The 25024-nt window shown below is 38.9% G+C and overlaps 1 protein-coding gene across 3 annotated transcripts; it reads right to left on the bottom strand.

Moving 5' to 3' along the window:
- Window positions 1–3992: 3992 nt before the first annotated feature.
- On the bottom strand, window positions 3993–22382 carry LOC135468088 (coiled-coil domain-containing protein 85C-like). 3 transcript variants are annotated; one of them, XM_064746139.1, is made up of 7 exons: window positions 22008–22382; window positions 19672–20330; window positions 12808–12884; window positions 10500–10691; window positions 9171–9254; window positions 6381–6482; window positions 3993–5579 (listed from the first exon to the last, which is right to left on the bottom strand). In XM_064746139.1, exons 2-7 carry the CDS (start codon window positions 20318–20320, stop codon window positions 5316–5318), a joined length of 1368 nt encoding a protein of 455 aa, XP_064602209.1. In that variant the 5' UTR covers window positions 20321–20330; window positions 22008–22382; the 3' UTR covers window positions 3993–5315. The 3 variants fall into 3 exon arrangements, with proteins under 3 accessions (XP_064602209.1, XP_064602208.1, XP_064602210.1); XM_064746138.1 differs by having other exon boundaries at window positions 22050–22382; XM_064746140.1 differs by lacking the exon at window positions 6381–6482 and having other exon boundaries at window positions 22050–22382.
- Between the last annotated feature and the right edge of the window lie 2642 nt (window positions 22383–25024).

Genomic DNA, 25024 nt, shown 5'->3' with positions numbered 1-25024 from the left:
TCATGGTCCTTGTGGTACTGGGCCCAGTTGTTAAAGATTTTAGCAAAATTCAGCAGTCAATGCAGTTGTCCAAATTCAAAGTACAACAGCAGCAGATTTAGGTCATATTTAATATGCTGTTACACAATTATTTTTGGGCAAAGTACTAAATTGAAGATTTAACTTAAAACTTAAATCTGGTATTAAGTCTTACAACATTTTTGAACAACGGCACCCTGTGAAGCATCTGCTTGTTCCCTCATAGTACTGTGTTTAATACAATACAGCACTGCTTATCAGTCGTACAGTACCATAAGGCAGCTATGCAGAATTTTGTGGCCACTGTACAATACCACAAGGTTAACAAGAGTTCAGGTGAATACAACATATGCCCTAACAAACGCATTTGTTTGAAATATATAAAATATCAGCATCACTGTGGTGAGTATAACCCCTGAGGGGTATCTTCATCGCAAATGGACCAAAGCGTCCACCTCAAATCCAAACTTTATGCAGAAAACAGTTGGAGTTGTAACCTGGACACGAAATCATTTCTATTTATGTGGTATATATAAGGAAAATGGCTATTTGGTTACCATGACAATTGGGAAAAATGGACAAATGTGAGTGGTGACACATCGTCATCAGTGTATCTATGTATCTGCCAAAAATTAAATCTGTGCGTGGAAAACAGAGGGGGTGTTGCTCGGACACGAAAATCAAATCTATTTATATAGTATATGTTGGGAAGATAGCTATCTAGTTACTATGATAGCTGCTAAAATGGACAAATGTGAGTTAAAACACATCCTCATCTGTGTATCTATGTTCCCACAGAAAACTGTTGGAGTTATAGCCCGGACATGAAATCCTATCAATTTGTACAGTATATATAGGGAAACTGGCGATCTGGTAAGCATGAAAACTGCAGAAATAACAAATGTGAGTCATGACACATCGTCATCTGTGTATGTTTCTATCCACCAAAAATTAAAACTCTACGCAGTAAACAGTTGGAGTTATGGACCGGACATGAAATCATATCTATTTATATAGCATATATAAGGAAAATGGCTATCTGGATGCCATGTCAACCGCGAAAAATGGATAAGTGTGAATTGTGACACATCCTCATCTGTATATCTGTGTATCCACCAAAAACTATAAGTCGATGAGGAAAATTGTTGGAGTTATAGCGCAGACATGAAATCATATCTATTTACATAGCATACACAGGGAAATGGCCATCTGGTAACCATGGTAACTGCGGAAATGGACAGATGTGAGTGGCGGCACATAATCACCTGTGTATGTATGTATCCACCAAAAATTCAAACTCTACACAGAAAACTGTTGGAGTGTAAGTCCAGAAATGAATACGGACGGATGTACAGACGGACAAAATTGCTATAAAATAATACCCTCTGCCTAATGGCGCGGTCGTATAAAAACTATGTGAACCTTTCTGCTATGTAATAACCATCATTAACATCCATCTTTACAGTTTGGATAACACATGAATTTATTAATCTCGTTAGATTAAACAATGCCTATTTCCTTATCAATGAAGTTATTATAACAAAATTTTTCACACTTGCATCTACCGTCAGAAATTCTTGGGGATCTTCAATAAAAATTTCCCATAACAATCTCATTTTTTTTACGCAGAAAACGAAAAAGAAAGTATGTTATTACTTTCATCATTTTCATTTGACTCCCGAAACAGCGAAAAGACAGATCTAAAATTTGTTATATATTAACAGTTCCGGGCATGTCATGTGGGGCACTATGTGATGCTGTGTATTATAAAGGTAGTTCAGCCGAACAAAACAACTCAGGTTCATAAACCAAATATGGTCATAATGCACAATAAGGCAGTACCCAGTTCCCCATATTAGCAGCACAAACATCTTGTAACAATACAAACCCTTAATCACTCCCAAAACAGACAAACTGTCTGAATGCACCCACAAAGTAAAACAGCTATTATTATACCAATCAAATTTCCACATTGTGGGGGGGAAAAAATAACATTAAAACTTCTGCAAATTATCAGAATACTGGACTCTAAATTTTGAACAAACTTGTGTATAAAATCTAAAATTTTCTAAAATTTATACATAGCTAAAATAAAAAGATAAAAGATAATTCGTAAAACTCACAAATACACAAATGTTCAAAATAAAATATTCATTTACAATAGAGGAATGCTCCACTAAAGTAGTTACAAAAAAAAAATCATAGTAATGCTTGGTTATAATGGAGACAGTCAAGAGTTATATCCCTTGGATGTAAAAACCTGTTCATCGTTTATACGCAAAGAGTCTGTGAAAAGTCAAATCAAAAGTAAATTCCCTGTTGCTACATCTGTCCAAAAATTTGTAACATTTGTATTTGTCAGAGGACGGACATACCATTGTTCCATGCTCGAATAACCTCTAAAACTGATAAACAATATGTACATATGTATATTTACTTGTAGTCCTTCCAAAATGGTGACACTGTAACTCTATTGTAAAACTCTTGAAGTCAACACACAAAAAGCAGGAATGTGTTTTCACAAGAAAGACAGCAGTGAAACACCTACATGTATGTGACATTAAACATATAAAATATCACCACTCTGAATGAGCTATATGACACAGTACCTTGGAGTAAATCTCTCTTTGGAGATTACATCGTGTACATAGATCAAATAAACACAATATATAAAATTAAGTGCACAATTTCCGCAGCACATCTCAAATTTAAAAGCCAAGTGTTAATACTGTAAAATGTAGCACATGTAGAACCATATAGTGAATAAGACAGAACTCTACGAAGTACGTACCCAAAATTCATTCATTACTTCATGTGTGGACCATTAGATGCTGCCTTACAACTATATTTGCATATGTCTTAAATTTTCATAAGATAGGATGTCAGTGTCTTGGACGGTTTTGTGCAATCAAAAACTCAATGTGTCAAAATACTGACATCATGCTGTAAATGTCAACATGTCACCATAGGCATAATGATGTAAATGTCAACATAGGCATAAACCATAAACGTCAGCATATCCCCACAGGCATAATGACATAAATGTGAACATGTCACCTTCGGCGTAATACCATAAATGTCAAGATGTCACCGTAGGCATAAACCATAAATGTCAGCATATCACCATAGGCATAATTCCATAAATGTCAACATGTCACCATAGGCATAATGCCATAAATGCCAACATGTCACCATAGGCATAAACCATAAATGTCAGCGTATCACCATAGGCATAATTCCATAAATGTCAACATGTCACCTTATGCATAATGCCATAAATGTCAACATGTCACCTTAGGCATAATGCTATAAATGCCAGCATGTCACCTTAGACATAATGCCATAAATGTCAACATGTCACCACAGGCATAATGCCATAAATGTCAACGTGTCACCAAAGGCATAATGCTGCAAATGTCAACAATAAAAGCCAATGTGTCACCTTAAAGTCATAAAAGTAGTATAATAAAAGTCAACTGACCAGGCAGGAGGCCATAAAATCAGTGAATATCCTTTATCAAGGTGCTTTGTCAGTTCAGGGTTCAACACAAATGTATACATGTATTTGTTTTCAGTCCTAAAACAATAGAATAAACTATTTACACAATGATATAAATCAGTATGAGGGCGATATGTAAGCCAACAAGCACATTCCCATCAGAAAACTATATTATATACAAATCTGCAAAATGATTAATTCATGTTTATATGTAGCTGTAGGAAATGAAGTTATATTATAAAGCAAGTCAAAAAAAGTCACAACCATGTTATTGTCAAATACAAAATGTAAATACTTGTCTCAGTGAAACTGCAAAAATAATCTCTCTTCTGTGTTATTGTGCACCTGCAACTTCCTGCTGACCCCAAAAAAAAAACAACAAGAAACAAACAAAAAAAAAATAATTGACAAACACATACAGCATGATCAAAATACAGACATCATGATTTGACCTAATATATGAATGAAACATTTGAAAAAGTAATGAACTTAAATCATTCTATTTTTACAGATATGTGGTGACAAACTTAGTTCTTAGAACCTTAGAAAACTTAATCATTGAACTGTTATCACATTTTAATAGAGCACAACTTCCATGACATATTTCAAAGAATGACTTGCATATTTCATCAAACACCTGAGTATTGTGTTCAGCAAAATACATGTAGTTACCCTGGTCACAAAATGGTGTCTAAAAAGTGATGAATATAACAACGGAGTAACATTTCAAATCTAACCTTGTTTTCAGAGGAATTGTCAGTCTACTTTGTGACTTGCTCTCACATAAGCATGCTGCATGCCTTAGTCTACTGAGGTAAATAGTCACATGACAATGTTTTCATATTTCACTGACATTGCTGATTTCCTAACAACGTCTGTGGTATATAACTTTTAGTAGTGATGCATTCAAAGGAATGGCTGCACATGATCAGAGATGCTATGAAGCCAGATGGCAGTTACAAGTGCATCAGTACACATGCGCAGAAGAGGTCATATGGCAGACAAGCAGAAGCGCAAGCCGATTTATTCATGTATCTGATTAGAGTTGCCTTATATTTCACTCGTATGAAGGTGGCGAACATTATGGTGGTGTACAGGACAATTTGTTTATTTGTTTGGTGTTTTACATCATACTCAAGAATATTTCACTTATACGACTGCAGCCAGCAGACGGGAGGAAACATGGGGCAGAGTGCAGGGAAAGCCACGAACATCCAGAGGTTTCTGGCAGACCATCGCACGTACGACTAAAGGGAAAGCCACCATGAGTTGGACTTTACCTCAAAGCGACGGCTTTGATGAGAGGTTCCGCAAGTCACTGTTCTGCACTAGCACCATCCCACGAGGTCACGGAGGCCACATAACTGCGCATTTAACTAAGCAGCTCTAGACTGGTGGTTCTGTAGAATGGTCAGCTGCCCTGAATAATTCTATCCCATATTTTACAATTTCAGGTGTCCCAAAGATTCACATCATAAATACACACAAAATGTCCTGCAGAGAGGAGGGTTGCGTGTGACATCATCCCACTAGCACTACAACAGCTAGTCAGCCAGATTGGTGTTCTGTTCACATGGGCTGGCAAAGCAGCTGTACTCCAGTATGGCTGCCAAAATTACATGCGTAGGTCAAGCAAACCCTCTTATATGTTTGATTGCCAAGGGTTACAATGTTTAACAAAGAGATACATATTGCTGTTTATCTACCTCTAGCCCCATATTGGTCATGTGCACTAGAACCTACTCTAAATCTTAATACAGATGTGTTTCACACTGTGAACTTTTAAGTTGACTCCTGATTACCGATAACCCCTGTCATCCAGGTATGTTGACCTCTTCTCCATATAAGGCATTGGGGTGGGTCCACGGTAGGTGGGTGGTGGTGGTGGGCTCTGTGGAGGAAGACTCATGGGGAGGGAGCCCGTGGACATAGGGGAGGGGCCCCTGTGAGAGGCCTGGGTTTGGGGTCTTGGTTGAGGTTCCATGTAGTTCTGTTGAGTAGTTTTCGGGGGCGGACGTCTCTCACTGCTGCCTCCCACATCCCCCAATTTTCTCCACACAACCTGTACGTGGTACAACGGAAAAGTGTTAGTACACACATTATTTACATTAGCTAATTGTGAACTGCAAAATTGAATTCTAACACTGTGATCCATTCTCCAAATGCATAATTTCCCTCTTGATCTTTCGTGTAATCCCAAAGGTAGAAGAGTAAAATCTTTTACTCAGTTGTAAACGCCTCCAAAATATGCTTACTGTAATTCTAAAACCTTTTCGCATCTTTGCAAAGGTGTTTATTCATGCATATTCTACAGGCATTATTCTGTGTTAAAAATATTACACCTTTTGTGAAGCCCTGAAAAAGGCCAACCCAGCTCTTGTTGTTTGTGTCTCCAAAATGTATATGTAAACATGCATAAATATCACTGAAAGTTGCTCTTTCATATGTGAAAAAGTTGACTAAATAGGTACCATTTTCCAAGTGATGCATACGATGGCTACAAAACATCAAATGGTGCATTGCACAATAAAATTTGTGAAGACAGACATAAACCAATGAGCAATTTTTAAGTCTAATTAATAATATTTTGAGGCAGGGCGGTGGGGGGGGGGGGGGAATCACAACCAGCTGGAGATAGTTATTGGGCCTTTCCACGGAGAGGAAGTCATGCATGTACCTCCATTTATAGGGGGGGGGGGGGGGGATCACAACCAGCTGGAGATAGTTAGTGGGCCTTTCCACAGAGATCGGAGAGGAAGTCAGCATGATTATGCTTGTACCTCCATTTATAGGCTTACATAATCATTACATTAGGCAACAGTCAGATAACTAACGGAACAGAGACTGTATGACGCGAGCTTACGTTGCACATCTCCCTGACTATAGCCCGTTCCTTATCACTCATGTCCTGGTCACTGGTGTCGGGGTGGGGGTGACGTTCCAGCTGATCATGAACCTCTAATACCTGGGCACAAGAAGATGAAGAATCCTATACATGCCATTAACAACATGAGCATAGGTGAGCCAGGTACACATTCAGGGCCTGGTTTCACAAAATTCTTATATGATTTTTTGCTTAAGCAGATGTCTTTTGTTAAGCAGCATAATACTTTAATTGTACAGTGTTTGACATCAGCTTTTTTCTAGAAATACTTCATGTTGTACTTTGGCAAAATGAAACAAACTTAAGCAATTTACTGAACTTAAAGAGTTCCGTGAAAACGGGCCCTGAGGGACAACTGACACAGAAAATTAGTGCTGCTTGGAAATTGGAAAGCGCTAATTTGTAAAAAATTTTAATGCAAAACTGCATATTATGGGAAAAAATCTATCACGAAGCTGTGATTTTTAAATACTGTAAAGTATTACACTGAACTGGTATACACCTGGAATAAAAGTAAAAAGTTGTGAATGCATATAGATGAGTGAGAGAGGGCTTAGGGTTTAACGTCGTACTGAAAAATTTTTCAGTGAAGGAGTGTTTAGAGCGCACATAATGTGCCTCCTCCTTGCACGATGGATTTCCACCGCTCTTCATCTAGTGCTGCTTCACTGAGACAACTTACTTACTGAAGGCAAATAAGCTGCCCCACAAGTGATCCGGGTCAACCACTTGGGGCAATATCCCCTTAATGCTGAACGTCTTACGTGTGACCAGACTGAGGATTGTCCCTGGATCTAGCTGAACATCTTACGTGTGACCAGACCCAGGATTGTCCCTGGATCTAGCTGAACGTCTTACGTGTGATCAGACTCAGAATTGTGCCTGGATCTAGCTGGACGTCTTACGTGTGACCAGACTCAGGATTGTCCCTGAATCTAGCTGAACGTCTTACGTGTGATCAGACTCAGGATTGTGCCTGGATCTAGCTGGACGTCTTACGTGTGACCAGACTCAGGATTGTCCCTGGATCTAGCTGAACATCTTATGTGTGATCAGACTCAGGATTGTCCCTGCATCCAGCTGAACATCTTACATGTGACCAGACCCAGGATTGTCCCTGCATCCAGCTGAACGTCTTACGTGTGATCAGACCCAGGATTGTCCCTGGATCTAGCTGAACGTCTTACGTGTGATCAGACCCAGGATTGTCCCTGGATCTAGCTGAACGTCTTACGTGTGACCTGACTCAGGATTGTCCCTGGATCTAGCTGAACGTCTTACGTGTGACCAGACCCAGGATTGTCAGACTGCATATAGATGTATAGTCAACTGAGATTAAGCTAACAAACCTTCACCTCTCATATTATACTTACCCACGGTGAAAACAACGAACAAAAGTTGTGCATATCTGAAAAGCGTGTACCTGTACTTTGAAATGTATGTATGCATGCTTGGGGTTTAACACCGTACCTAACAATTTTCCAGTCATATGACAACAACGAGGCATTAGGTGTGTACCTGTACTTTGGGAAAGCAGCCCCTAATAGGTTCATCTGTGGTTGCAAATTGGGAAATAGACCATTGGGAAGGGGAAAAAAAATATCAATCTCTGGAGCACATATCCCGAATATGATCTGCTGGATGAAAACTTGCCACACTCGTTGTTTACATATCTCACAAATAAAGCTAGCTACAAAAAAGTGTTAATTGTTGAGCACTAAAATTGTGACTCTGCTGACATAACTGGTTCGGTTCAAGATTGTATTTACTGACTGGTCATCTCGTCTACATTTCCCCAAAAAACAAGATACAGTCCCAAATAACCACATATCCACAACAGTGCAATTTAAAATCAACCATGAACATATAAATTGTCACATAAATTGTTCAAACACCTTCTTTGTAACAATTTTTCATTAGGGTTTATCACTGCACAAAGGAATGTTTCTGTTGGTATGCCTATATAAAGATCGACTAAGAATTGTACTAGTAATGGGGAGAGAACTTAAACATTGTGCAAACCAATTCTTAATCTGAAAAGTTACTCCCCCTGTCTACACTATTTCAATGTACGTATGTATGCTTGGGGTTTAACATTGTGCTTAAGTGTGTATTCCTGAGGCAGGGACCGGCCCGGATAGCACAGTTGGTACAGCGTCCGCTTCGGGAGCAGTAAGTCCAGGGTCAATCCTGGGTAGAGTCACACCTAAGACACTAAAAGAGGAAGTTCCTCTCTTGGCGTTCAGCATAAAGGGGATAGTGCAACGACTGGTTGACCCGAATCAGTATAATGGCTTCCTGCGGGGCAGCTTATTTGCCTTCGGTAAGTCGACTCAGTGAAGCAGCACTAGATAAAAGAGCGGTGGAAATCCATCCTGCTACAAGAAGGCACATTACAAACACCCTAAGATTTTTTCATATGACTGAAAAATTGTTGAGTACGACATTAAACCCCAAGCCCTCACTCACTTACTCTTGTGGCTGGGCGAGTAAATCCCAGCAAAGTGCTGCCGCAACTGAAGTGTCATGCCAAAGACACCAGACATGACACCCACCCAACCATATTCTACTGACACCAGGCCAACTAGTCATGTTTCTTTGCTCTAAACTCTCAGTGCTGAGCGCAAAACGAGGCAGCAAACATCTTTAAAGTCTTTGGTATGACCCGACCCTGGTTTGATCCCAAGGTCTCCTGACTTCCATTATTTCAATGAGAATCATCTATCTGAATTCTCTAGTATAAAGAAGGCAGCAGAGAAAGACACTTACTTTCATAGCATGCACCACAGCTTCTGGTTTGGATGGGCCACTCAGTGATTTGGGGTTTGCATATGGGGAGGGACGACTTGGTGGCTGTTAATAGCAGAGAAAAGGTGTGTTTTAGTTCAGGGGGTCAAAAAGGCACATCACGAGCACTGAACATCAACAACTACAAAGATCATTCACAAATACATGTACATCTAGCAAAGAAATAAATGAATGATTATGATGCCACATTGCAAATAGAAAATGAAGATGAATGATGCAAGAAAAAATTTAATATCATTCTATCATATCACATATGAACAAAGTTTGTACAAATACTATGTTGGTTAATTTGATAAAATTATGCCTTTTAAATGGCTTAGTGACAAAATATAGACATTTGCTGTACTTTACCTATACTTTAGCATTACAGAATAATTTGAGGCACATTGTCCTTGATTTTCATTTCACTCATTTGCTACCTTATCAGGTCACCTTTTCTTTTGGGAAGTTTGATTAATTTATTATCAGAAAAAAAAATTAAGTCTTGGCATCAAAAGTATCATTTTAAGGTCTATATTTGCTTCTGAACGTTCAATTTTAACATACAAATCTTTACCCAAAAAACAGTACACTGTGCACTGTCTAACTACTTCGTCTTTGCTCAAGTTGTAAGCTATCTGTGTTACAACATAAGCTTACAGCCAGATGTGTGTGTGCGGTGAGAGTTGGTGGGGGGGGGGGGGGGGGGGGGGGGGGTAGTACTACTATCACTGATTAATGGGGCAGAATTTGAAGTACATGTACATCATTATTTATTTATATCGTTTTATTGGGAGCATGAGTAATGTACAGGGTCCAAATGAGGAACATGCCTGACATGTACAGTATTACCACAAACATGCATTTTACCACCACTATTTTACGGGGTCAAGAAGAGGAGTTGCATGTATTAATTAGCGATTCAATAATATGTCAATGTCAACAGCAGGCTGACACAAAATTCTGATGCTTTGTGTAATTATCCGTAATGACGGCTCCTTTCAAGTTTTCAATCAACGTCTCCTCATACAATGTATATGTCACTAAATACACTTAAATTGAATAATCAATCACTTGTCAATCAGCCACTTTGTTAATTGAATTTGCATAACAGGTGTTAACCGTCTTGCATGACATAAACCAATCAAGGTTACCAACAATTCATTACTGTACCCTAATCCTGCAGATGTCTAAACCCACACTTTCTGTACAGCCCATCCTCACTGGCTGTGCACATCCCGTCTGAATTCCCATAGGGGTATATTAATGTGATGGCTTCTCTGGACCCATGCCAAAGCAGATTACACTCACCATGTCAGGTCGATGGCTTGTCCCATTATACTGCTGAGGATGATTTGGGTATGAATAATTAAGGTGTGACGAGGGAAGGGCAGGGTAGGGTGACAAATGAGAATGCTGGGGAGGGGTAGGGTGAAGCTGTGGGGCACCTCCGTATTTCCTCTCCCCTGGTCTGTAACCTTCCGCACCATTCCTTTCCACTTTCTGTGGATAACACAACAAAATATACACCATTACTGATCAATAAATATGGCAACATACATGCACATGTAAGTCTGGTATGTTTGACTTTCATTAACAACCTGAAAATTGACCATACATGTACTTGTAGACTGAGCAGCCGAATATTGATTTTTTATTTATCTGATTGGTGTTTTACACCATACTCAAGAATATTTCACTTATATGACGGCGGACAGCATTATGGTTAGAGGAAACCAGGCAGAGCTCAGAGGAAACCCACAACCATCCGCAGGTTGCTGACAGATCTTGCCACGTTCCGCCGGAAAGCAAGTCAGCATGATCTGGACTTGAACTCACAGCGACTGCATTGGTGAGAGGCTCCTGGGTCACTGAGCTGCAGGAAATTCTAAATGACCCTAATGATTAATATTCACAAGTAGCAGTTGAATAATGTTATTAATACATATACATATGTATCCATGTAAGTTTCACATACAAAACTTGAGCAATATGAACAATTTCAATATTTGTAACCAAAATTTCAATCCACAACTACATGTGAATCACTTTGCCTGATTCTGGGAGTTCTACTGATCTTACCATTCTGTCATGAAATATACGCGTCTAGATAATGTAAGTTTCAGCAACAAAAGTAACACTTTATAACCTTTATTTGCCTCTGAATATGAATTTTTTTTCACGCAAATCTTTAGGGGAAAACAAAGTACATGTAGGAACCAATATCTTAATTTGCTGAAAATACATTTGCACAGTGAGATAGACTGTCTGATGTGTACATGCTAAAAGTGCTCAGAAAAGGGAGACCACTGTGTTTAGGTAGTGTCTTGTTTGAAGTTTTGACATGTACATGTGTCTCTCCAATAAGAAAACATTACAATACACGGTACACACTAAACCACACTGATGCCAAGGATTCATTGCTTAATTTTTTTTTTGTTTTTTTGGAGAAAAAATATCAGAAGTCTGCATGCAGTTTTAGGGCACATTTCTGATTCCAAGGTTGTGAATATGTCCTAGGTTTCAATGTCCTAGTCATGAAACACAAGAACTCTAACTTTAAGTATATCTAGATACAACCTGCAGACATTTCACACAACATTTCCTCACATTACTAGACATTGTGAGTGAGCAAATCTGAGTCATCATGTGCCATGAGACAAAACACATTGCTAGACATTATGAGACAGCAAATCTGATTCAGCATGTGCCGAAAGACAATACACATTACTAGACATTGTGAGTGAGCAAATCTGAGTCATCATGTGCCATGAGACAAAACACATTGCTAGACATTATGAGACAGCAAATCTGATTCAGCATGTGCCGAAAGACAATACACATTACTAGACATTGTGAGTGAGCAAATCTGAGTCATCATGTGCCATGAGACAAAACACATTGCTAGACATTATGAGACAGCAAATCTGATTCAGCATGTGCCGTGAGTGAGTGCGCGAGTGAGTGCTTGGGGTTTAACGTCATACTCAACAATTTTTCCATCATATGACGACGAAGGAATCATTAGGGTGCATGGACGTGAAATGTGCCTCCTTGTTGCAGGACGGATTTCCACCGCTCTTTTATTTTTAGTGCTGCTTCACTGAGATGACTTACCGAAGGCAAGTAAGTCGCCCCGCCCGAGCCATTATACTGATACGGGTCAACCAGTTGTTGCACTATCCCCTTCATGCTGAACGCCAAGCGAGGAAGTTACAACTTCCTCTATTAAAGTCTTAGGTGTGATTCGATCAAGGATTGATCCTGGATCTACCGGTCCCGAAGCGGACGCTCTACCAACTGTGCTACCCGGGCCGGTAGCATGTGCCGTAACACAAAACACATTACTAGACATTGTGAGTGAGCAAATCTGAGTCATCATGTGCCATGAGACAAAACACATTGCTAGACATTATGAGACAGCAAATCTGATTCAGCATGTGTCGTGAGACTAAATACAAGACATGTTTAATATGTAAATTTGGTCACCTTCAAATCTGAAAGGCTACAGTATATCGCCAAATGGTCAATGCCAGGGATTTCCTAAATATCAAGCACCCAGTGTACCTATAGTTAGTATACCTTGTCATACAGTAACAAACTTGTCTATAACCCTCACCTGTGCCAACTGTCTTTTCTCCTCTTCAAGCTGACGCACTTTTTCTTCTAACTGACGAATGTATTGCGCTGTGGCATCTGTGGACATAAATCACACACAGCTACAGTGTACTATGCTGTTCATCTTGCAATCTGAAACCCAGAGCCTGGGGGAACCAATGACCATCCGCAGGTTGCTGGCAGACCTTTCCACGTCACTGTAATTTACCTTTTCTTAACTTTTGGCAATCAAGATAACCTAATAAACACACATGGCAGATTTATTAAAGTGTTAAATAGGCATCAAAAGAAAACATTTCTTCCTGCAAACAGCTATTTCACTTACATCATAACTTTAATGCATGGGGTGTTTGGTTTAAATGTCTCTGGTTTTGTGATATAAAACAAGACAATAATTTAATGTCAGCAACAATTATCAGCCTACCACGAGCAGGCAGACTCTGACAAAGGCAGTACACTTTATTCCAATCCTTGCATCATTGCATTATCAATTTATTTACTTGATTCCACACACCATAATGTTGACTGCGATCAACATTATGGTGTGTGGAAACTGGACGGCGCATCAGGGGAACCCACGGTCATCCTTGAATTGCTTGCAGGCCTTCTCATGTACAACTGCAGAGGAAGCCAGCACAATTTGGACTTGAACTCAAAGCGACCGCATTTTGTGAGAGGTTCCTGGGTCATCTTGTGAGAGGTTCCTAGGTCATCTTGTGAGAGGTTCCTGGGTCATTGCGCTCCGCTTGCACGCCAACCAAAAGGCCATGGAGGCCCCCCCATTGCATGATCAAGTTGGAATACATAATGTACATGCATACAAAAGTATGTTACATCACATATGTGCTGTAACAGCACACCTGTATCTCAGACAGTGTACAGACCACTGAGTGAGCACTTAAGACATTTACCTGTATCTCAGACAAGTCGTGATACACATAACCACAGCTTGCCCTTAATTTAGCAATGCAGTCACTTTTTACCTGGCCACTAATAAGCTGTGCCTACGCCACTGTTTAAGGTACTAAATATTCATAAGCCCAGATCATATTGTACAGGTACATGTATATGTGTATATGTAAATATGACAGCTGTTCAGGTGTTAGTATCGCCTGGGAACAACTACTGCATAGGCCCTCAGGCATATGATTAACACTTAATGGACCAAGACATAGATATTAAATTTTCTTCTAATAGAAATGTTTGCAAATTAACCATTACTCTAGTTAAAATTACTCACTAATTATCAGTAAAAATAGCTAATTAATGTCTTTCAGCTATACAACAATCAACCATAGCATACAACAATGTCTAACTAAAACAAAAGTGACACAAAATTCTAAATCTTCTGTTGTCTAGAGTGCTGATTTGATTTTCCCCAAACTTTGTCTAGTGAAGGGTATACATGAAGGCGAGGCAATGAATCAAATGCATTACACTCCTATTCTAGCCTGGAGATACATTTTAAGATGGTGCAGGACATAACGCCAAATCGTCAAACTATTCACATCAGCAAAGAAAGGTAAAATGTAATTAACACGGCAGCTGAGTTTTGTCCTGTACTAAACAGTTAGTCCTGCCCAAGAACTACTTCCATACTGCTCTTGTACTGCTGCTTATTTTCAGGCAAGTTGCTAAGCTTACTTTCTTGACCCAATATAAATTTTTGGTATATACATGTATACCAACTATCAATCTGAAAACACAAGTTTCCTAATGTTTAAAAACAGCCATCATTGTTTATCTAGAGAAGAAGTACTCTACAGAGCAGACTGCAGGAATAGCATTGTGTTCCAACCTCGTATACTAGTATGCCTTGGGTTGCCTCAGATTCTCAAATCGGCACCAGTTTTGTGTGCTTTTTCCAAATATTTTGAGGTACATATTCTATAAATCAAAAGCGACTTATTCCAATTTAGTTTGATTACAAAACAAATTTTCTAACAAAAAAAATCTCTGATTTCTTGGTAATGTTACCCGTTTGGATTGTGAGTTTGCTTCGTGGACACAACCACACCCTGTATTGTAACCTGTGTATGGAAATAAAACTAGAATCCGGCTGTGCGAAATATCCCGAAATATATTAGATTTTCTGAAAGTGTTGAGGCAATCAAATATTTGAATTCTATGGTGGGTTTTATGAGCCACTGTGACGGTATCTAGGAACTCTGATGTCACATCATCTTTTTTTCCTGATGTTCACCAGAACGAAGGAAGTTTTGAGAACAGTATTTCAGTAATCTATTGTTCACGGGTAAAAAAAGAGTTATTACAATATTCAGTGTCTTGATTAGAATTGGAAAACTTCCTTTGAGTTCTTAAATTCTGATTGTATGGTCCATACAGCCCTCCGGAGAATTCAAACGTTTGAACGCCTTTAGCCATCTTCACAAAAAACTGAAGATGATAGGCAAGATGTATGGTAAGTTTCAGAAAATGGTCCCTGGTCTGACGAGGAGATGTATGGACAAAATCGTGTCTACAGAAAGACAGGGTGATTCCATTATACCTCTAACTTCATTGAGCTGGGTATTATAATAGCGTCATCTCACTTATGTTACCATGTATCATGTGCATGGACAAATGCAAACATGTCACCAGCACGCTGGCAAACTTTCGGAACTATGTAACAAACTAAATACTACAATACATGTACCCAAACAACACATCCTGGAATAATTTAATGCATTTGATTTTGACAATCAATGATGCCATACTTATCATACAAGATCTGCATGGTGCCTTTGAAATCCCAGATCTGTCTTGATAAACAGGTGTTCTTCAATTTAATAAATCTACATGTATGACCTTAATTTGCACTAACATTTCAATGAAACATGGATCTCACTGTGACTTGTATTTAGCACAAATAACCCCAGAGACATTGTAAGACATAGCAAAAATATACCTAGGGTTTTACGTCTATTTATCAAGAATACATTCTAAACCTGTACAAGTACATGAATGTGTACACTTATAGGCACATGTATGCATGTGTACAATACTGGTACGTGGCTACAGAAATTATTGACCTGCATCTGAGTGCAATTATTTGCTTCAACAATGTCTGGCAGATACAATAGCCCAAAGCACGATGCATGCCATGAACGCTGCTAAAAGGTCTTTCAATAAATTAACTGTATGTAAGCTTTAATTAGAACTCTTTCAACATCAAAATAGACACGCATGTAATTAAAAAGAATTACGAAAGTTTACTAGAAGGCAGATACCAATGATTCTTTTTTCAAAGATCTGTAATTGTATCATGATGTTTGTTAATCAGTTTTTTGACAGGTAATTACAGACATAATCATATCACCTCATTACATCTCTGATGCATTTACATGTAGGTACCCGGTACATTAGGAGACTGGGCCTGGTTTCACGAAGCACTCTTCATGTTATGTTCACTTAACTACCACAGCAACCAGTACTGTAGGCATTACATCGTCATGGTAGTTGGGAGCTCGTAACGTTAAGAGAACTTCGTGAAACTGGGCACTGGTCTGACGAGTACACGTACATGTATGTTGCTATAACAACCACTGATGTGCCTGATCAGTTGTAGGTCACGCCAAGACAAAGCCCACATCATGGTCTGTTAGCACCAAATTACCATCATGATCGCATGACAGCATCACTTGATCTTCACGTGTACGTGTACAATTCTCTTTCGTAACTTTCCTTTTTTTCCTCCACACACGAAGTTTTCTCTATCCATAAAACTGCCCGCAACAGTGTACATAAAAAAGTATCATAAAAATTCTCGATGAGGGTGTTAAAAATAACAATTGAATAAATAAATACTTCTCCCTGTCTTAACCCTTATAGTTTTAACTACAGGTACATGTACATGTAAGGGTTGGATTAGGCATTCATGTATTTATTTAAATTATTTACATATACAGTACCAGCCTCGCCCATAAGCAAATTTAGTACGTGAAGACTACGCGGTGAGTACGCCCAGAGTAAGCCAAGAGAGTGTGCTCCCAATGTAACGTCTACGACTGGGGTGGCCAGACTACAGGTCATTTAAGCTTCAGCCAACATAGTTCGGCCAGTCTGGTGAAATGCAGACGGCCTTTGTCTTACTTTTCCCGACAAAGGTGTTTGACCTTGTTCGCCCGGTGATCGGACACTAAGCATATGATTATGTATAATAATCAACTTAAAGGCCGGCAGTAGGCCTACATTTTTTAAAATACAAAGTGCTAAACAAGAATTGTCTGTTCAGTTTAAAGCAACGAAGTAGCCTAACAGCAACGATGTGGCTTCGCTGAGAATTTAATTGTGGAGTTACTACTGGGTAATATTTACATGTATTAGCATACAAGAAGGCAAACGTCATACATGTTGAAATTTTTTCTTGTCTTTTCAGATGCACCAGTTATATATTATAGACCTAGGCCTACATTCATGCTTGAGAGGTAGCCCAAGGGATGGAATAGACCAGCCCATACTCTCTGGCCTGTATGCAAAGTTTTGGATTTGGTTCAGCATAAATCTCGACTTTTTGACGTGGCCAAAACAAAAGGTTAAGGCAGACATTCTGATCTGACTACGACTTTTTCTAGCGGTGAATCGCTCACTTCTGAATACATTTTCACCCTTTTCAGGTTTGTAGGTCAGTTTTTACAATATTACTAAATAGACATAGACATATTTCATGATACTATGTGACCGTATTACACTTTCACAAGTTTTCCCCAACTGAATTGTTGACATCATCAGCACTCTATCGCCACAACATGACAGGTAAAAACAGCCGACATCCACTGGCGGATGTATATTGCATCAGCAGTATTGTGTCAGTGAGATCAGGCCGACCAGTAGGTCGCTACATGTGGGTAGCTGTGTGCCCAGAGCAAGTGACAAGTACGTGAAGAGGATGCCCAGAGGAGAGACAGAGTACACCCAGAGTACGCTAAATCATGCACTCAATGTGCTATTGGGTGAGGCCAGCGCTGTACATATATATATCACTGATTGTTCTTTAATGTAGTACATTTTCACGGGGTGAAGGAACAAAGTGTGGATAGGAGGGGGGAGGGGAGGGTGCTGTTCATCATCTAAAAGAACACGTAACTTAGGATGCTAGAAATAGACTAGAAATCAACCCATTTGATCTGTTGTTCTAAAAATGACTTGATCAAATGTCCTGCTATTGGTGAAAAGCTGTCTAAAAATACACCACTGCAGATCAACTAAAAATTTACCTGATAATTATATATCTTGTACTGAGTTAATGACTTTTTCTTAAATATTTTTTTTTAAATTTCAAACCAGCAGTCCATACAAAAGAAATTATCCCCTGATATGCAATGCTATATCTGTCTTATTGAGCACTAACATACAGTGGTGCTACTAAAGTGTGACTTTGACCTGAAGAAGGCAAATTTATGTGTATTACAAATGATTACTAGGATACATGTATTCAGCTAAAGAGATCTTATTAGTGGACTGCTGTTCTGCTGAAACCTAAGATCCTAGAGGAGAGCTGTTAAAAAGTCTGTTACATCTTAATATGCCAGAGCAGAGCTGCTAAAAAGTCTGTTAAAACTTAATATGCCAGAGGAGAGCTGTTCAAAGTCTATAAAAAGTCAGATAAACTGTTAATACAAAACAAAAAAATTATGAAGTTACCAAACAAAAGTTAAAAACAAATACAGATATACCTGCTACATACCTTGTATCTATATAGCTATTTATACTGGTAAATAAATTTCCAAACTTAAGTTAAGACATATCTACCACCTAAATCTAGCAATACATTGTATACTGCTACAGTTTTGGGCCCACTTTCACAACTCTTATTTGATGTAAGTCATATTTCTCGTAAGTTTTTTTGTAAAAGACATTGTTTAGGTTATAGTGTCATAAAGCTACATCATATACAAGGAAAGTTACAAAAAAATTGATTAACGAAGCTTTGTGGAAGTGGGCCCAGGGCAGTAGTCAACTGTGCCTGCACACTGTAAATTAATTTTCTACAAACTCTGGTCACATTAAGAAACAGAATGATAGCAAGACAAACATCAACAATTTCCATAACACTGTCAGAGGTACATGTATAAAATCTTGTGAATCTGGGACATGTGACCTTTCCAGATTCCTTTTGTTTTTGTTCTAGCTGGATAATCCACTGGGATGTCAACACAACAGAGCCCAGTTTGCTGAAGAAAAGAAAATACTTGCATACCTCTGATTCTTTGATTGAATAAACAGACAATCTTGGCTATGGAGAGAGAAGACAGTGATTTTGAGTTACGTCATGACAACAGCAGAGTGACATCCCGGTGCAAAATAAAGTTGCCACTTTGATGGCACGGTTTATACTGTAAATTTGCATTTAGCTCAATGTTACTAACAGAATACCATTTGTTTTGACTCCCAAACCAACCCCAGAATATAATTTATCATATTAATCCGATCCTGCTCCATTACACTTCCACATTATATTCCTCCCATGTTAAACTTGACAGATTGGCCTTCCTTGTACTGTGCTGTTAAGTCTCACTGGGACGACGCTCTGTTGTCACAACTCAAAACTTGTGAATCATGTGAGACATGGCCATCACTAATAACCATACACGCTGGTTGGGTATTACCCACCTAAGCCTCTAAAAAAGGCCCTACATTGTACTCATATATGTTTTAATTAGTACATCATTTTTTCCTCTCTCAAGGTTACTTTCTTTTCAGACCCCTATAGTTTTTATTCAACCCCCAACCACCCTGTTCCCTCCAAAAAACAAGGAAAAAAAGAAGCCCCTACTCAGCTACCATATTTTTATACCATGATTTAACTCAACCAAGACTTTTTAACAATGGCCTAAGGAGAGATGAAGACATGGAGGTGACATACCATTGACAGGGGTTCTTTGTCGTGTAGAGTTGTCAGAAGAGGTGTCCGTAGTGCCCTGAGAGCCAGGCTGGCTGTCCTCCATACGAACCTCGCTGGCTGTGGTCGTATTACTGCTGCCGTCACCCTCGTCACGATCAGGGGTGAAGCGCATTCTCTCTTGGTCAAGATACAAGCACAGCTCCTTCAGCTCCATATTATCCGATATCAACGAGTCCTGTTTCGACTCGAGGTCACTCAGCTTGTCTTGGTAAGCGGTAACCTCGCTGCGCATGACGCTGGCAGTGTAACGCCCAAACCTCTGCCACTCCCGGGCCAGTTTCCTTCCCCGTTGGCGATCGTCATCCAGGAAACAGCAAAGGTCCCGCAACTCCTGGTTGTCATCCTGAAGTTTCTGGTTAATGTCCTTTAGCCCACGAATCTCTAACAGGTTTATCTGCATGCGTCTATTAATGTCCTTCATCAGATTGCTATGTTCTAACATCAGGCCTCTATAGTCAGATTCCAGTTTTCTGACTAGACGCACAAGTTCCTCTGTCCCTTTCCGTCGTAGGTCCTCATCCCCTATTTTCGACACACCAGACACTGTAGGGCTTGGCGTAACGGGACGGTAATTACCCTGTTGTTTTGTTGGCGTAGGTGGCCCACTCATTTTGAGCGATCTGCGGAAGTATCATATTAATTTTCAGACCCTCTAATTTGAATTGGGAGGCATCAAATCTGAACAAATGCAGTGGGTAGTTAATGCCAATTTCTTCAACTTCAAATCAATGTACTGCACCTAAAGTTGCAGTGTCACCAAATGTCACAAAAAAAATTACATGTAAGTGGCTTAATTAGGTGGATGAGGCAATTAGAATCAAACAAAATGTGCCACAATGCCTAAATTTTGAAGTACAGTAGTTAGAATGAGAAGACATCTTAATGATATGTAAAGGTAATTAAATACATGTAGTCACTCTAACTGTATATGTTGTCTCCATGAGCAAAGGCACAGTATGTGAATTCAAATATTACTGAAGATATTATACTGATGAATTCATGTGTACAAATGCAGAAGTGAATGAGGGGCAACATCAATCATGGTACCTGACTCTATGATAGATTTCATTCACTTTTTCAGATGACAGCTGGTTAATTCTCCACCTTTATTCAAATTTCAAGTGTTACTGCACTGAAAATATTTCTGATATAAAATGTCACCATCCAAAGATTACTGGTTTGAAGAATTTTTAAGATTAACAAAGATACTGTGCCATTTTTGGACACAGTTTCTGTTAAAACAGTGTAATTTATTTCTCTTCACTCGCCAGTTCTCTAAGAATGTTTCAAAATACCAGTCACAGCTCTAGGTGGTTTAAAATGTTGAAGAATTTGGATACATATACACGTATGCTCATTCAGAAGACACCTGCACATGCTGGAAAAAATTGTTTAGCTTTTGAACCCATAATAAACTGTAGGTTAGAAAAATGGTGCATGAATTGTCCACTAAGATAGTTCAAATTTGATACATAGGCTACAAATATATTATTTCTAACTTAATAAATATTCGACTGGAAGTTTGGTTATTTCTACCTAAAAGATGATATAGGATGTGTTCATTGTTAAGAAGTATGTTGTAATATTTTGACAGGTGTAAATACAATGTTGACGCCTTAGTTAGTGGCTGATCCACTTCTCAGATGTATAATGTGAAAAGAAGATTCTTCAAAGACAATGAATTCAGCAACCTCAACTTAATTAATACTGCGACAACTTTTAACAGCCTCTGAAGTAAACATTAGTGGGCATATGCTGTTTAATTTCATGTTTTGAGTGAACCTATATCAAAAGGATCAAGCAAAATTGGATATTACAAGACATATTAGTATCCTATCAAAACATAATTTACAACTGCTCCAGGTATATGTAAATGATCTCCAAATGGCATAAACAGTACATCTACTTAGCAAATACTTTACAAAAGACTGCCTGACTGAAGACATAACTGATCAATGCTTAATAATCAAACAATATTTAATAGCATGTTAAGGAAAAAGTGTGCACAACGTAATATTTTACAGTAAAGCAGAATAATTTTAAGAATTTAAACACTGTTTTAATGTTAACATTTTCTGATGTCTTGATCCGTGACACTTTTAATGTATGTCGTTAATAACCTAAAATGTCAGTGTGTAATATTCAGATATTTTTAACAACACTGAAAAAAAACTTGAACTTTAAGAAAACATACACATGTCTAAACTTTTCAAGTCAAGAACTCATGCAAAGTTGTAAAATTCTCTCCTAGTTGATTGCTTCTAGTTGATGATAATAATAATAAGCTGTATGTTTACCAAGATGAACAGATGAAGTAGGAACAGTAATTGAGCAGTCACCTGCCAATTATCCGTAGCAGTAGCTCTCTCCACAAGCTTCCATCGATGTGTGAGTTGAATGCCGGGGTGTTTTGAAGAAGCCACTCGCTCTGCCACTCGCTTGTGAGTCGAACACGAGACAAGAAACTTCGCTGTTCAACCCATCAACACTTCAGTCATTGTTGTCTTTTTTTTCCATCGACAAACTTCGCTTATGCTGCACTTACTTTGTCCCCACTGCCACTAAACTGGGTCAGTGGACGGAAAACAGCACATTGGGTTCCAGTCAAAACACGCCAAACACGAGGAGAAGTTGACAAACTATGCTGTCTCCTTCGCTCGTGAGTCCCACCGCAATATGGCTGACCTCTGACATTCCGATACTGCTTCCGATGAGTGCCGAGGTCAACGCTAGGGGGCGCCACCACACAGACAAATGGAAGTGGGAAGGCAGCTGGCTTATCGAAAAAGGGGAAGGTGTTAGAGGGCAATAAAAACAAAGCAATAACAGTTATTAAATGGTGTTGTTTCCGAGGGGCCTATAGTTCCGGTAGTAGGGAAACCGTATAAAAATAATACGGCCTGTAGGCCTATTTTAATTTTTCTAAACCGTAGGCCCGCGATTGTCAATTTCTCATCCAGCACTAATGTACCGGTTGGCTAACAGAAGCGCTATATAATATCGGCCCCAGCTGTACGTGGGAAGGTCTGCCATCAACCTGCGGATGGTCGTGGGTATCCCCCGGGCTCTGCCTGGATTCCACCCACCATAATGCTGGCCACCGCCGTACAAGTGAAATATTCTTGAGTACGGCGTAAAACACCAATCAAATAAAATAAATCAAATAATATAGGCCCAGGCCGTAAGCGACATGTGAAAAATTCCTAGGAAAAGGAAAAAAAAAAAACAAAAAAACAAAAAAAAAAAAAAAAATTGACATGGTGGCGGGTGGGGGAGAAAGTCTTTTATTTTATTTTATTTTATTTTATTTTATGTTTGCTCCGTTCGAAAGACAGGTGGACCCGGACTTTAAAAGTCGGAATACCGAGCTTAAAAGTTGATTTTGCCTCAACACCTTTATTGTCATCAGACCAAGTTGTAAGTGTCTTAAACTGATCTTGGACTACGTTGTGCATTTTTTCCATAGCTTGCCCATATCATTTAAACTCCCTTTTCCACATAACATATGCCAGATGGGCCTACTTGGAGTAGTCTATTGATCAAGTTTCCTGGGATTGCTCCCACGCACATATAGCCTACTCCTGTATTTTTACTTTTGCACTGAGGCACATAATATTTTGGTTTGCGTGAAGCTATTGCTCACAAAAAATATAAAAAGTTCTGTCTTAAATTAAGTTAGGAACTGGTTTCGATGCTTGTTCTCAGTTCCTTGTTGTGAAACGTGTGAGGTTAGGCCTGTAGAGGATGCATCGGCATGATGATGTTAGAAAATTTTCGTTGATAAAACAGTATGAGGTGTTTGCTTTTTTCCCGTTATCATGCTTTTTTATGTCGCCTTGCGTTGTACACTTGAGCCATTCAAAATATTAACCACATATACATCTTACCGTATATTTTCTTTGGAAAATATCGGGTTTTCATGTTCTGTGTGGCCCTTACATACGCAAGGCCTATATCCCCTCAACTGTCTCACCGATGCTGAGGAAGAAATCTCTATGGAATCGCACCATTTGCATCTCTGTAAAATGCCACTAAATCTCCTCAAATGTTTACGCCAAAGTCCAAGTGAACTTCAGAATGGTACATGTGCATGGTTTTCATGTTCTGTATAAGCTATAAAATATGGTTTCCTCTTTAATGTCATGATTTGTGCAACTCTAAAATGTTGTTAAACCTTCTTCAAACTTGGAAAATCAACTGAGCCATCAAATGATCGCCCAATATCAATTTTATCTTTATGAGCAGAAAGTATTTTAAATAAATTTCAGTCAAATTGTAGATGATCACCACCCACTCCAAAAGCTCTAGACCCCGATACTTTATCATGTAGGTCTGACAAAATTTTAAATAATGCGTTAGAGGGAAAGTTAAGTAGAAAGCATGGTATCTCTGAGCCTGAAAAGCTTTTATTGACCAGAATATTCCGATACGAGGTTAATTAATAACCTGTTAAATTGTCTCGTTCATGCACTCAGGCTTTATGGGTGTAGCTAGGTCGCTTCACTGTTCGATTGTGTCCTTATATTCGATATATTCCATTTATTTGCTGTTCAACGCTATGGTTACGAATCCCTCACTTATACAATGGCGGCTATACTCTTAAAGAGAAGATAACAAAAATTAATATAACGTGTTTATTAAGCAGAGAGGGGAAACAGACATAAACGGGACCTGTGTTTGGTTACTGTATAAATCTACTTTTAATGAGGAATTTTTACGAGGCAAAGGGAATCGCCATGTGAATTCAACTGGAAACACGGTACTGCGTCACTGGTACCCGCTACATATGGTTGAAAGGCAAAATAGTGTCCCGACGATGTATAGGCGGTAAGAGACGCGTCCTCGGATTTTATAAATAACTCGCGGTTCATTGGATAAAACTTATAAAATGGCGAGCTTTCGATTGTCCCAATGTATATGATTTCACTTATATGTGCTTTGAACTGAGAAAAAAAAATATGCTTTTTACAGCATAGTTTTTTTACAAATAACAAAAACTCTTTACATTTGGTGAAATGTTGACTTTTCTTTCTACTCCATAATTTTTCACATATGCATTAACAGTTATACATGTTTAGTTCAATGGATGGAGCAAAACTGAACGATTGCTCAAGGTAACCGCCGACCTTTGGCAAGCAAACTAACAAACTTTCCCACGAATGACGTACAGATTAGCGCACCATACTGTATGGTGAAAGTCAAAGTGGTCCTCAGCAAATTTAAGACCGCACAATCAACCCATAGCTGATCGTCAGCCGCTTATGTTTTTTTGTTTTGAACGCAGGGGTTTTAACGTCGATTCAGTATTATATTT

The sequence above is a fragment of the Liolophura sinensis genome, chromosome 6 (assembly GCF_032854445.1).
Source record: "Liolophura sinensis isolate JHLJ2023 chromosome 6, CUHK_Ljap_v2, whole genome shotgun sequence".
Lineage (NCBI taxonomy): Eukaryota > Metazoa > Mollusca > Polyplacophora > Chitonida > Chitonidae > Liolophura > Liolophura sinensis.
The sequence above is the reverse complement of the archived record's forward strand: the minus strand, read 5'-3'. Positions and strand labels throughout refer to the sequence as shown.